Source organism: Petaurus breviceps, unplaced genomic scaffold (assembly GCF_028583685.1).
Source record: "Petaurus breviceps papuanus isolate PSGF00001 unplaced genomic scaffold, PetGlider_PUasm1.0 190, whole genome shotgun sequence".
Lineage (NCBI taxonomy): Eukaryota > Metazoa > Chordata > Mammalia > Diprotodontia > Petauridae > Petaurus > Petaurus breviceps.
Window position 1 is genome coordinate 6,138,063 of NW_027185810.1, and position 15,503 is coordinate 6,153,565.

Sequence of the window (15,503 nt, forward strand, 5' to 3'; positions counted from 1 at the left end):
GGGAGAATGCTTATCAACAAGCTCATTATACCACAAACTGTCCTCACACCATACTTTTGATATTATTAAAAACAACCAATATCTTTGTAAAATTTGAATTATAGTCTGTATTCTAAAACACAAAAAAATCTGTATGAATTAAATACAGTATGACTGAAATAGAATATAAATTACAATTCTTTACAGCAAATAGTGAAATACTATCATCAGATTACTATACACAAAATCATACAAAGAACAGCAGCTTTTCAGTAAGGTCCCAGGTATCTCACTCATTTACTGATGCTACAGGGGGAAAAAGGTACCACAGACTGTACACATCTCTCTCTCTTTAGAAACAAGACATTTCTAGCTGTCCATCCAGAACATTTTTACAAATAACTACAGCATAGATATACAGTTTTAAAAAATACACACACACATGCGCACGCACACAGGCATGCACACACACACACACACATCCACAGATTCTTTTCATGTTTCCCAAAGTAGGAGACATTTATAAATGCAGTCACGAAGGGCAGCATCATCTGTAATTGACATCCCCAGTGCAACGTGGGCAGCCTCAAGCTTCTGCTGCTTGCTCACCCTGTCTCTTCCTCATTTCCCAGAGTCACTTAACAACAATAACAACAAAAATCCCACCTCAAACAAAACAAAAATACCCCAGCCAAGGTGGTGTGTCCTTGCTTTCCCCTTACAGTAATACTGCTCTCTGTATTCAAACTGCTGGGCTGGAACAAGTGCCTACGGAATACAAAACTCACAGCCTCAGTCATTGTCAACGTAAGCAATACAATTGCAGGTCAGCACAGTGGCAGGCCACTTGGAAGACAAAAAAAAAAAAAGAGATTTTCAGTGTGCTTATTTAACAGAGGACAGATAAGGCAGCATGATGCCCAGTGATCAAGAGAATCATGGCACCAAACTTGCAGTTAAATGTGTATTTACAGAAAAAATAAGACAGGACAGCAAATACAAGTTCTTTGGTTATAAAGAACAGCATACTGTAACCTTTTCCACGAAGAGGGACTTGCATCCTCCTTGTTCTGCAATAAAATATTTGTTTAAAATAAGATTTTCCTCCAACTTGCTTTGTAACAAAGAGTCCAGTACCTTTCAGTTATCTACAAATCATCTTTATCTATTTTAGTGTGCAGCCATGCCTGCCTCCAGACAGACAAACTATAGATACACATATTCATATATATATATAATATATATTATTTATAAAAAAAAAATTAGAGAATTAAGTCCGTGGTTCTAAAGAGCACACATCCAGTAAGGACTGATTAAAAATATACAAGAATAAAGTTTTTTTTTTAAATTTATAAAGGTTCCTACAGAGTGGTGGGGGGAATGGGGAGAGTTGTGTCATAAGTGCAAATATCAAAACATACTGCTGCTTAGTTAATCCAGGACTTTCTGTTCTCCTGCTTCCTGGAAAAAGTAGAAGCTGCTGCATCGCCTGAGTGACAAAGTGCTGCTTCTCCTGCTTTGGAAGAAGAGGGAGATGGTACTGGGACCACAATGCTTTTCCTCTTCTCGAGACTGGAGGCTGCCTGAGGTCGAGAAGCATTGCTGCATTTCTTTGTGGGAGCTGGTGCTTTCAGAAGGCGCCCAGGGCGAACAAAGATGCCATGCTGTGGTTTGCACCGGAAGTACTCTTTTCCTTTCACTGTCCCATCGTGCTTCCCTTTAATGCAAAGACAAAGATGCTGTCAGTGTGCATTCTTTCCTTCCCTCTTCCACTGTCCCTGCTCTAGGAGGTCACACTTTACACTCAACATTCATAGTTAGTCATAGTACTGATGCCAGTAGTCTTTTCCTCTCCTAAAAAGGCTTAAAAATCTGAGATCTAATACAGGAAAGGAACCAATAATGTACAGCATACTGGAGGAAAAGCAAACCAAGGTGCAACAAAAAAAGAGTTAAAAAAAAAGAATAGTGAAAGCATCATCCTAAATAAAGGAGATAAACATATCTTGGAAAGTAAGGCTAAAAAGAAAAAAAAAGTATTCCTCTGTCCTAACCACTAAAGCACACAGACTGTGAGAATATCATTTCAGTGTTGTAACCTAAAATTTTGGTTTCCCTGTGCTTCTCATTGTGTGTCCATTTGGTGCTAATAAGCTAAAACTAAAAGCATAATTAGGATATTTGCTGGGGTTGGAAGAATATGAGTACTGGACCAAGATGATGAGAATCCTGTGCCTGTTCCAAGGTGAAGAACAAGGAGATTTTGATCTCAAAGAAAACGAAAATGGTAATGAAGTGATGGTCATGGAGAATTGCTGACAGCTAGGAGGGCTCCATACGTTGTTTGAATATGTCAAAAGGATTAATGAGAGATGAGGGCAAAGCAAGGCTGAAGTCTTTGAAACAAATGACCTAAGGGGCTTAGTTGACTGCAAACTTAATATGAGTCCCTAGTGATATGGCAGCCACAAGAATTAATGTGACTTTAGGCTGTATTGATATAAGTTTAATATGCAGGACAAAGGAGGTAACAGTCCCACTATAGTCTGTATTCACTAGACCATATCTCAGGAGGGATCAGGACAGTGAAAGAACTAGAAACCATGTTACATGAGGATCAATAGAAAGCGCTGGGGATATGTAGCCTGGAGAAAACTTGGGGGAAAGGATAGCTATTTTTACATATCTGAAGGGCTGTCAGTGTGTGTTTGTTTTAACTATTTGCTAACCATTACATCTAATGGTGCTTTTTTTCCCCCTCTCAGCCCTTATGTTTCTGCAACCAGCAGTTGACTAGCTCCTTGAAGTGGATACTCTTTCCTCAGCTTTCATGACTGTGCACTCTACTTGTCCTACACCCCCCATCTGTCTTACTGCTCCTCAGTTTCATTTGCTGGATCATCCATCTTCCCCTAAGCCACTCCTCTTCCAAATGTCTTTATTTCTGTTGATGACATCATCATCCTTCTAGTCACCCAGATTCAAACTTAAGAGAGTCCTCATTGATTTTTATTTCTCCCTCACCTCTCAGACTTAGTTAACTACTTTGATTCTACCTCTACATTTCTTTCATTTGTTCCCTTCTCTTCACTCTCAAAGTTATTGTCCTGATTTGGGCCCTTATTACATGCCATCTGTGGACTACTGTATCTAATGGCTCCTCAGTGGACTAATGGTTGTATCTCTATTCTCCCCAACCCATTCTCCAATCAGCAAACAAAACAATCTTCCCAAAGAACAAGTTTGATCCTATCATTCCCCTATCAAGAAACATCAGTGGCTCCCTATTGTCCACAGGGTAAAACACAAACTCAGATGATAACTGCTTTGCACCAACTTACCTTTCCACATTTTTTCATATTACTAATCTTCACACACACACACACACACACACACACACACACACACACACACACACACACACATACTCATTCATTGAGTTCCAGCCAGCCTGGCATGCTTATTGTTCCCTGCATAACATTCTATCTCCTCTCTTTTTGCCTTTTCACAGGTTCATCTCCCTTGCCTGGAATGAACATCAGGGTTTCTTGTTCAGTTTTTGCCTTTGTATCCCTTAATAAATGTTTGTGGTGCTTTATAAATATCTGTTGAATTAAAGAGGCATTAAGCTGATTCTGCTTAGCCCCTAAAGGGAGAATATCAGTGGATCAAGATAATAGAAAGACATTGTTTTGGCAAACTATTAACCACTAAATAAGTATACAGATAACAAAAAGAGATCAACTGTTTTAACAAAAATCATCAGTTCTGTATTCAGTCTATCTGTACTCCCAACATGTTGGACAACAATAGTTTCCAGTGGAACTAAAAATGAAGAACTCCCTAACTATTTGATATGTAGCATGAGCAATGAGTTTCTCTTTTTCTAGTGATAATAAAGCAGAGGTGATCCCTTTTGGAGGACACTGAAGATATCTAAACCAAGATGTTAGGATCATAGATCTTTAGAGAGGGAAGGAACCTTAAACACCATCTAAACTATTCATCTTACAGAAGAGTAATTGAAGCCTAAATAGATTAAATGATTTGCCCAAGGTTACACAGAGAGCAAATGGCAGAATTTAACTTTGACAACAAATGCAGAATTCTTTCCATTGTATTATACAGATGTTTTGCTTCAGGTAGGATTGTAGACTAAATAAACCCTAAGATCCTTAAACACTGTGATTCCTTGCTTCTATGAATTTTAAGTTTATAAAAAAGGTAGTAAGTGATTTCACTTCTAGTTTCAGGCAGAAAGGAAAGAAACCTATTTTTCCTTGTCTTATTACAAGGCCTCATTATTTTGGAATCCTATACCTAGGGCTGGCTTCATTTATTCAACAAACATGTATTGGCTGCCTACTATGTTCAGGAAATAAGAAAGAATTAAGACAATCCCTATTCCCAACGGTTTACAGTCTTGTCTGTATAAACAAGAAAGAAGAAACCAGAAATTCCTATCAATTATTTTTTTGGTAGACACTGAATAAACCCTTTAAAATGCTGATTTTATGTTAGGGGAAAAAGTAGCACATTAAACAATCATCAGCCATTAATATCTTAGCATGAATTAACCTTGAATCACATTGCTCCCCTGGTAAAAACCATCAGTAGTTCCCTCTAGAGACCAAAATTCAGATTCCATAGCATAGCATTCAAAGCCCTATATGATAATACAGCCCTGGCCTTGTCTTTCTAGTTTCATCTCTTATTACTCTCTTTCTACTCTATATTCCCTCTAAACTGGTATCTTCATTATTTTTTTTTAACACATCCTATACTTTCCTATGTCCTTTTTCTTCTGCTATTTCTTTTGTCTGGAGTGCCTTGTCCCAATACCTCTGTTTGGTTAAACTCTTCCCATCCTTTAAGACCACACACAAATGCCACTTCTTCCACAAAATATTTCTGAATTCCTTAAGTTTAATATGATCTCTCTCTTCTGAATCCTCATAACACTATTAAGACATTAATCAATTTCTAATTTATATTATAGTTATTTGTGTAATTGTCTTAGCTTTTCTATTAAATTATAAATTCCTTAAAAGCAGGGACTGTGACTTGCTTATTTTTATAACCCTAAAGAACCTACAGTATAACACTGTCTTGTACCCAATACATATTTAATAGATATTTGAGTAGAATTATTCTGATTGATTAACAATCACTTAAAGAGACTGGAAAAGAGGATGTGTATCTCTTTTATTTATTATTTTTTTCCCCCTTTTTGGAGGGGGGAAGGCAAGGCAATTGGAGTTAAGTGATTTGCCCAAGATCACACAGCTAGTAAGTGTTAAGTGTCTGAGGCTGGATTTGAACTCAGGTCCTTTTGACTCTAGGGCCCGTACTCTATTCACTGTGCCATCTAGCTGCCCCTGTATATCTCTTTTAAAGGAGGAGACAAAGTTGGAAAAAAATTTGGAGCAAAGAGCCCAGGAAACTGCCTAGAAAAATGTTTCTTTAAAAAAAATGACCCTAAGACAGTAGTTAGAAAGCAATATGAAGGCACCAGTCACCTGGACTATGGATTCAGGCATCAAGATAAACGATACAGCAAAAAAGATAATAGTAATAGTTCACAACTATCTAGCACTTTAAAATTTATGGAAGAATTTCCCTAAACAGCTCCATAAAGTAGGTAATACAAGTATTATTTTCATTTTACAGATGAAAAACTGAGGCTCGTGAAGGCTGATTTGTTCAAGGCAAGACATTTAAAGTCTGAATAGGACCTGAACCCAAGACGTCCTAACTCAAAGAAAACTGCTCTTTCCCCTATGCGATGCTGTCTCTTAAAGATTAATTTTGATTATTTCACAGTTCTGCCCATAATCAACCAAACTGGTACTATGTTTTTCTATTCTACACTCTTCTTTCCCAATTCAGTATTTGCCTAGTTCAGGTAAAAGACTGTATATAACCTTCATGTACTCCTTTCCTCAACTCACAACTTTAAGCTCTAGCTATTTCAGTTTAGGAAAAACAACTTCCTCCCCAAAATGAAATGACAATATTTTAGTAACAGAAAAGGAGTTACCTTTACCTTTAAATGTTCTCTCTTCTTGAACCCCCTCCCCAAATCCCTAGACAACCCTTCTCTGCTTCAACAGACTTTAGTTCCTTCTTAATGGGACTGCAGATGAAAGCAGCAGCAAGTGAAATAGAAAGAATTGAAATTGCATTTTTTTGCAAGTGGAGCATGACACTCAGATTTTTTATTTAAAATGAAATGGATAATTAGCTGTTTTCATTAGGAATGATAGTAAATTCTACTCCTTCATGAAATTAAAAATAATTAAAACACTAAACAAAATTTGCCAATTTAATTTCCCATGTGCAAAATATATAAACATCTGTTACTTTCACCAATAAGACAGCTAAAATATTCTGTATCATGATATTATGATGCTACTTTTAAAATACTTCAGAGCAGAAAATAACAACTGAAACCTATATATCATTGAATATTTCTTACCCATTTGAACATTTAACTCAACACCAACCCATGTGCCAGCTAAAAAATCCACTGGTCCAATGTATCTCACGATTCCAGTCTTGTTACCAAAGCAAACGTGCTCTCCCACAGTCATCCAGCTAGGCAGGGTGTAGACCTGCTCTGTAGAAAGACCATCTTCTCCATCAGAAACATCTAGATAATTCTTTGTCAGCAAGTCTTCATGGTGGGAGGCATCAGGGTCTACTTGACAATGAGGATCCTCTTTTGTTAACTCTGAACACAAAGGACTGACTGTCGAGTTTAATTGTTGATCATTCTCTGACTCAGACCCTGGTTGGCCAGGATTTTGTAACCAACCCACATTACTCTTGGTGTCAGTTTTACTTGATAGATTCTTTTTCACACTTGAAAGATCTCCGACAGGTGAGTGTAGGGGCTCTGATATACTATCAAAATCTTTCCCATCTGAGACACCCATGAACTCTGTGAAAGAATGGTCCTCAACAATATCCGACATGTGCTCTATGGTCACTTCCCTAGCAGAGAATCCCACAGGTGTTCGATTGTTCTTGTTGGAGCAGGGATCTATTCCTGAACATGGGCCAGTCCTACAGAGCTCTTTGGAACTTTTCTTGATGGTATTTTGGGATAGTGGACTCCCTTTGACTAAGGCACTGTTTTCTTTGAGTGTTACTGTGCTTATTTTATCCTTTGCCAAGTCTCCCTCTGGCTCTCCCAACTCCTTGTTGGAAGAAGGTCTGAAATCATGTACAAGTGAAGGTCCTGAATGCTCACTGGTGTCCAAATCCTTCATCTGATTGGCTAACTGATCTGTGCTATCACTAGAAGGTACGGTCATGTCAGATAGAGTGGCATTAGAGGCACTGTGGGAAAAATAACCACTAGTAATGCTGCTAGTGGTAGGGCTACGTGATACCTCTTTTTCTAAGACCCGGGAGTTCAAGAAATCAACTTTAGAAGAAAACCACTCCCTGTTCTCCAGGCTAGCATTGTAAACACTGAAGTCTGCAAACTCCACTGGTACATAAGGCTGTGGGCTTACTAGCTTTTTGCTAATAGTCTCCAGTTCATGTTCTTCTTCCTCAGAGTCCTATGGGGAAAAAGCAAAAATTATAAAACTCTAATTGAGATAGATTAAAAATATTTCACTCATATATGGATTCATTTACATTTAAAATTTCCCCTTATTTATTTTTAATTTAGAAAAGTAACATCTCCTATGTATTATTTGTTGTCCATTATGATGACACTTGGGAGCACTGGCATAGACCCTTTAACTGAAACTGCCTACCTATTAAAGTTTTATATTTCTCCTCTACTCTCCAAATACTACTGCTGCACCTTTTATTCAGTTGGTTTAGCAGTCTGAATGTAATTGGACATAGAGTGGGTTTCAATTATGTAACTATTATTAACAGTCTGATTCGTGGTATTTTATCTTTCTAAATCCAATAGGCAGAGAGAGAGAGGATGGTTGAGGAGGGCTATATCCTTTTTGTTCTTACAATATTGAAAAGTGAAAAGAAATGCGTGAAAAGCACTTAGAGTTGCTTTGTGGAAGGGCAGGACAATAAACAAAGACTGGGGCACCAAAAGGGAGATGAAGTCCGGTGCGGCATTTGGAACACCTGGATGCAATATTATTCTAAACATTTCCAAAGCCAAAAATACTGAAAATTTTACTGCTGTAAAAAATGAATGTAACTATGTGACTATATTCATCTAGGCTTTTCTAGCAGGGTTCGGATGGAGAGTTCTGTCAGGTAGGAGGACACACCAGAAATTTAATAAGAAATACTATATATATATATATATATATATATATATATACACACACACACATATATATATATATATACATATATATATATATTTTTTTTTTTTTTGCCTTTTGGAGGACAGTTGGGGTTAAGTAACTTGCCCAAGGTTACATGGTTAGTTTTTTTGTGTGGGTGTTAAGTGTCTAAGGCCAGAACTGAACTTGGGTCCTTCCGACTCCGGGGCTGGCACTTTACTCACTGCGCCATTTAGCTGTCCCTATACTATATTTTCTTTAGCTTACAAACTGACAAAAAAATGCTATCATCTTACTCTCTGATCCTCACTCTTCAAATCTAGTCTCCACATCACTGCTTATTCTACTATATAAGTCTAAATAGAGTATTGATTTTTTTGGTTGCTACGTTTAATCAAAATATTTAGAAAATAGTATTTGGATCAATTAGAAAAAAAATCTTAAAATATACTATGCCAGTTAGACTGGACTAGAACTAGTTGTACATTGTTGCCAACAGTTAAAATGCAACAATTAAAGCTTTAAATGTATCCATTAAAGACTTCCAATATTCTCAAAGTCAGTGAACAAACTAAATGTTCATTAATGATAGTAAATGAAAATATGATTTAAAATATTTCAATAAAATTATAAAGAAAAAAATAAAAATAAAAGTCCATGTTAGGATGTGAAGACCAGTACTGCCTAAGACTTGAGGAAAACCTCTTGTTAGAATACATCAAAGACAAATGTTACCTACTAAAAATACTTTTAGAGTTATATAAAAATGAAAAATGGTCTTGGTACCTGAGCATTCCTAACAACTTCAGAAATACTGATGAAAAACCAATTATGAAATTTCTTATATTTTCATTCAACGAAATAGAACCAATTCTTGGGAGAGACAATTATAAATGACAATGATAAGAATAAGAAGCAAGTATAGAGTTATGGTTTGCAAAGCACTTTGCAGATATCTTATTTGATCTTCATAAGAACTATGAGAGGTAGGTGCTGTTATTATCCCCATTTTACAGATTAGGGAATTTAGGTATACAGAAGTCAAGTGACTTGCTCAGGATCACATAGTTAATAAGTCTTAGAGGCTGGATTTGAACTAAAGCCTTTATGTCTCTAGGCCCAGTACTCTATCTACTATACCTCTTAGGCAACACAGACAGCTGCCTAGGCAACAATACAAAAGGCGGCTTTGTGAGGGGTACTTCCTAATATTATTTTTAATAGATACAAATATTTTATTATTAATTTATGGAATAAAAAAGCATTTCCATAGCATAATATAATAAAAAAGATGACTGTACATGAAACTACAAATCTACTATGTACAACTTGCTATCCTTTTAACTATATAATAAAGTTATCACATAAAATTTTTTTTCTTTCCTTCACCCTGCCCTAGAGATGGTTACCAGTAGACATAAATAAGTATATGTATGATACAAATATTTTTAATGACAGAAAATTACCTCCAGGATCAATTATAAAGTTTTTTCCTTGACATTCAAAGCTCTTCACAACCTGGTCCATTTCCACCTTTCTACCTTCTCATATTACACTCCCCTCCATAAACTCTTATGTTTCAGCAATACTGGCCTACCCAACATTCTATCTCCTGTCTTCATATCTTTGCCCCAGATACCTGGAATGTTCTTCCTCCTCATGTGTACCTCTTAGAATGCTGGCTTCATTCAATACTCAGCTTAAGCACCACCTTCTCTAGGAGTCCCTTCCTGGTTCCTCCCAGAAGCCTTCCCTTTTAAGACTGGCTTCCAACTATACTATCTTGTACATATTTATTTATTTACATGTTTTCTCCCCTACAGGAAAGTAAGTTCTTTGAAGCCAGGGGCTATTTTTGCCTTAGTATCCCCAGTACTGAACTTTGCATAGGACCTAGTATATACTAAAACCCTTGGTAAATGTGCTTAGCACAGTGCTAGGCTGGGCTAGGTACTAGATAGATGCTAGATGAATGTTTATTGATTGAAAGGCTTATTGATTCATTGTATTTATTCAAGATAAAAATGTTCAGATGAGGTCTCAAAGTTCCTGGTGGGATATACCCAGGTAGGAAAACAAACAATAAGGAAAATGCCTACATTTGGTTTGTCTTTCAAATGCTGTCAAATACAAAGGAGGTGATAGAAACACTTCTTTTTCTAATGTTTTGTTGTATTTTGTGTGCGGAAAGGAAAAAACCCAAGGAATTCAGCCAAGCATATATGGCAAGAATAGGCCAGATAATTATTGAATATGATACTACAAAGTACATTCATTCTAATGATATAATCAATTGCCATTCAGTCATTAAAGCAACACTAATAATGATGATAATATAATAACTAGAATTTGTATAATGCTTAAATGTTTGTTAGTTGCTTTATAAATATCATCTTTTTTCATCCTTATAATAACCCTGGAAGGAAGGTTCCCTTATTATTACCTTTTCATAGATAATGAAACTGAGGCAGAAAGAGGTTAATCAATTTGCAGCTGGTAAGTTTTTCAGGTCAAATTCTGTCAGAGCTTCCTAATTCTAGGTCTAGAAACTTTAACAACAACACAGCTTTTGCTCCTTAGTCTACTGTATATACTGAAAGAATAAGAAAATAAAAGCAACTCAAATAGTCCTGGGCATGAGGATGGATTCTCTTGCACTCAAGTGTCCTCCCCATAGACAAAAAGTCTTCTCTCAGGCTGATTAGATCCCTTTTTTCTGGATAATTAGCTACTGAGGTTGGTTTGCAAAGTGTTCTGCATATGTAAACACTATTAAACTTGTAATTGTATATGTATTAATAATATGTTTAGCTTACATATTGATTTATTACATATATGTGTGTGTATATGCAATATATAAAACATTTCAAGGACTCCTTTCCCCTATTTCTAAATTAAAAAAAAAAACTTTGACTTTTTGTGCTGTTACTGCTACAACTTTAACTGAAATAAATTACTCTTTTAGGAGGTTAAATTGTGCTAATACTTTTGGTGGGAGGCTAGAGGGAGGAAGTAAAATTTTCCAAGAGCTGTGGCTTAGTCACATTAAGATATCAATATAATTTTCCTCTCATTTGTTATTCAGTAGAACTAGTTAGCCAAATTGTGAGTGTAATTATTATTATCATTATTATTTTGCTTTTTGGAGGGGGGAGTGCAGGAAAATAGGGGTTAAGTGACTTGCCCAAGGTCACATGGCTAGTAAGTGTTAAGTATCTGAGGCTGGATTTGAACTCAGGTCCTCCTGACTCCAGGGCTGTGCCACCTAGCCACCCCTGAGTGTAATTATTTAGAGACTGAAAAGGCAACATTTTCTAGAGTCTAACCCCCAAGACTACATGAAACTTTCATTTATCAACTAATAAACATATAGCACATACAACATCCTTTTTAGACAGGAGGTGGCTGAAGGGAACATAAATTCCATCTGCAGCACTGTTCTTTCTTCTATCTCATAAGATGCTTACCTGCAAGAACAGTTTTCTTCCTCACTTTATAATTACTATTCATTTGAATGTAAAGTATTACAAAGATATAAAACAATGGACTAATACCTACATTCTGTTTAACAACTATCAGTAGCAATTGTTTTGGACTAGACCCAGTAATATACAACCAGGATTTTATTTCCACCTTACCCTAGAACTATCTCTGATTTCTGTAGTAGTACCATCAAATAATAAGAGTTGTAAGTTTTAAAGAGATAGTGAGAAAGTGTGTGTGTGTGTGTGTGTGTGAGAGAGAGAGAGAGATTTATGTATGCTGCAGCAAGAGGGAGGATAAGAAAGGAAAAACTATCAGATAATTCTGCCACACATTTTATAGATTTTGCAAATGTTCATGTTCAACAAACAATACTGAATTTCAAATGTTTAATCCGGTTTTGGGTTTGTTTAGTCAGGACCTGTAATTCCCCTGATCTTTGGAAACAACCTCAATTAATATAAATAGGTAACTTAAGTTTACTGGAGAGTTGCCTAAGGTATTGAGAATTTAAGTGGTCTTAATTTAGGGTCTCCAGGTTCCTTCCTTTTCCTTCCAATTTAAGTTGTAACAGCTGACAATCCCTTGGGCTCAGAATTATTGCTTTAAGTTCAACTAAAAAATAACTCCTTAAAATGCAAAGAAACCAAACTTAAGGGTGAACAATAAGAATAAAGGATGCTTTCTTATTGGAGATGGTCTCTTCCCAAGATTAAGAAAAGTATTCACTATTATTTTAAAACTTCTATTAGCCTTCTTTTTTGGATCTTCATCCAGGTCTTGCCCATTATCAGTCAAATGAGATCATATTTGTAAAAAACTCTTAGTGCAGTGCTTGGCACATAGGGTATACTATATCAATACTTATTCCCTTCTCTTCCCTTCTTCCCTCTCTGCCTCCTCCCATGAAATGTGAGTATCCTCTAATGATCTATCCTGGGCCCTCTTCTGTCTTTCTATACAATTTCATTTGGCAATCTTAGCAGTTTCGGTGGATCCAATTACTACCTTTATGTAGATTATTCTCAGGTCTCTTTACCCAGCCCTAATCTCTCTCAGAACTTCTAGCTTCTTATCATCAGCTGTCAATTGGATATCTTGAAATAGATGTCTTATAGACATCTTGAACTCAGTATGTCTAAAATTGAACTGAGTTTTCCTCTCAAATCCTCCCCTCTACTAACTTAAGGTGAGTAATAAAATAATTGAAATAATTCCTCACTAATCCTATCATCATTCTATGCTCCTTGCCCAACTGCCTCTGTATGAACTCAGTGGTTTGCCAACACTGGAAGCCTCGACAGTAATGAGGAGCTGTCCACAGCTGAAATTCAGTCAGAAGATCAAGAAGAAGCTAGTCACAAATCCGGAAGCAAGACCCTCCTGCTGGGTGGATCAAAGAATACCTTTGGATAATTTCAACTAATCTGAACACAAGGTCCTTATAGTACTGGTGTGATTCTTGACCATGTTTGCCTGTTCATCTCTCTGGATCGTGATGTTCTTGCATTGCTAAAAGACACATACACCCCCCTACTTCTCCCTTTCCCCTACCCCTGCTTTTCTCTCTCTCTCTCTCTCCCCCCCTCCCCCTCCCCCCCTCTCTCTCTCTCTCTCTCTCTCTCTCTCTCTCTCTCTCTCTCTCTCCCTCCCCCTCTCCCCCTCCTACTTTTCACAGGGTGATCACTGACACTTGGTTATGTATGCTTGTTTTCTTGCTCCTTGTCCCAGAACCTGTTAATGTTCCCCCTTGTACTCTTCACAGAAGGAATTGGCCACAGTCCCTAGCTAGTTATGCCCCTGGATTCATTCTTTAAAAGACAGGGGAAATAGTACATGCTCGTTGCTTAGTCTCTCTAGTAAAGAGTTTATCTAAAATGTTTAATTTTGGATATTTCAATCATTTTTAGATAAACAAAGGGAGAACCTACACCAGTGATATCATATATATCTAAAGTCATGAAGTTTTATATCTCTAATAAGAATTTTAAGCTACCTAATTATCAGTTTGGGTTGTGGGCAGAGAGAAGAAATAGAAGAAAATGTAGTTGCATATCCACCTCAAAATATCAGGGATAGAAAGGAAACTTTGATAAGAAGAGTGATGAAAAACTTTCTACATCACCTCAAACATTATACAGATATTGTTATTTTATTGGCATTATGTTTTCATCTAAAACCTGGTGAAAATTTGAGAACAGATATAATCTGAAATGTTGGGCTAAAAATCTACACATTACACAACGTCCTGAGAGCAGAACACTGCCCAGTGCTCCAATTCGCTGCCTACCAGGCACTCTTCCCTGCCCCCCAAATTTCTGCCTTTCAATATGCTTTTCTTCTTCCAAGGTTGAGGATCATCTCTTCTGGAAAAGTCTTTATGGATCTTTCTAGTATTTCCTTCCTCTTCAAATTTCCTTATATCATTCTGTGGGTACTTATGTCTTTTGTTCTTATCTCTTATCACATCATACTTATCTATGATAACGTGTAAATACACATTAGCAGTAGAATGTAAACTCCTTTAAGAACTATAATTTTAAACTCTGTATCCCAAGTGCCTAACAGCACCTTGTACATGATCAATGAACTTAAAAACACTTTTTGAAAAATTGAGCTAATAGAAAATTTTCAATTAAAAGACGTTCCTAGATTTCAGTAATAAAAATACTGCTACTAAAACATGAATTTATTTATATCATGGAGGGTCAGATTAGACAATTTCTACTGTCCTTTCCAGCTTTGAATCTATGATTTGATGATTATCAAATAGTGTACAGAGAGAAAAATATTCCTTTGACTTTTTACACTGAGGTCTTTTAATACTACTAGATTTCTTATCATTTGATAACTGGAGGTCTTACCATGTTTTCCTTTATTTTATCACATTAAAGAGGGAGTATAGAGAATAACAAGGAAGAAAAACAAAAATTGAAAACAGAAAAATAAATAGCCAGGTAAACCCCTGTAAACAAATACCTATAAAAAAACAACACATGGCAGGGTCTCTTAATGACTCACTATCATTTCAGCCAATATTTATTTTTAAAATTGGTTTAAATTTAGTGCCTGTGTGCCATGGTGATAGGTGCTACATAAATAAACAGACTGATTAAATTCATCTTGGAACTAGAGAAAGAGAGAAAAAAAATTAGTTTGTCAGCCACTTGGCTCATGCTCTTTCCCTAGAGAGGAGTCAGTTTTAAGGGACATACCAGAGAGCTAACAGATTTGGGAGATAAGAGAAAAGAATTAAGGCCAAATGCTCTGGGCACTCCTCTGTTACTAGGAAAGTCATGTGGCAGCTGTGGGAGGGAGAAGAGTCTTGATTTCCCTGGAGCAGAATGTGGGGCTGGAAAGATCATGTCTGGAGATCTTTCTGGAGTGGGGGAGGGGGAATACCTGTCTGCATTAAGGATCAGTTAGTTTCACACAACATGCATGAGCAGTTTGGAATTGTTAAAATATTTCACCTCAATTAAGCTGAGGAACTAATGTATAGTGGAGTTGAAGAAATTAATTCTTCATTATTTCTGGCTACAAACAACATAAAAATATGCAAATGTAAACACCACAGAGCCAAGCCCCACTAGAGCTGGTTAAACTTTATTCAGAACCTGGAAAGCCACCCCAGCTAGGTCCCTACCATGAGACAAAATTCAACTTTTCTTTGTTGCATATGGGCAGGAAAATTCCAGGCTACGTGGGGTATTTAAAAGTATCCCCCAGGTAAAGAATTTGCAAACCAAGTTTCTAGGCTTGAGG

General features: G+C 36.6%; 1 protein-coding gene across 6 annotated transcripts in view; it reads right to left on the reverse strand.

Annotated features, from left to right (window-relative positions):
• Window positions 1-257: 257 nt before the first annotated feature.
• The window catches only part of KIF13A (kinesin family member 13A), a 253,150-nt gene continuing 237,904 nt past the window's right edge, over window positions 258-15,503 (reverse strand). For all 6 annotated transcript variants that reach the window (XM_069092472.1, XM_069092474.1, XM_069092473.1 and 3 more), the window contains 2 exons: window positions 6,458-7,550; window positions 258-1,696 (listed from right to left, as the gene is read on the reverse strand). In XM_069092472.1, coding sequence (XP_068948573.1) covers window positions 1,407-1,696; window positions 6,458-7,550 — 1,383 coding nt within the window. In that variant the 3' untranslated portion in view covers window positions 258-1,406. The remainder of the gene's footprint in view (window positions 1,697-6,457; window positions 7,551-15,503) is intronic.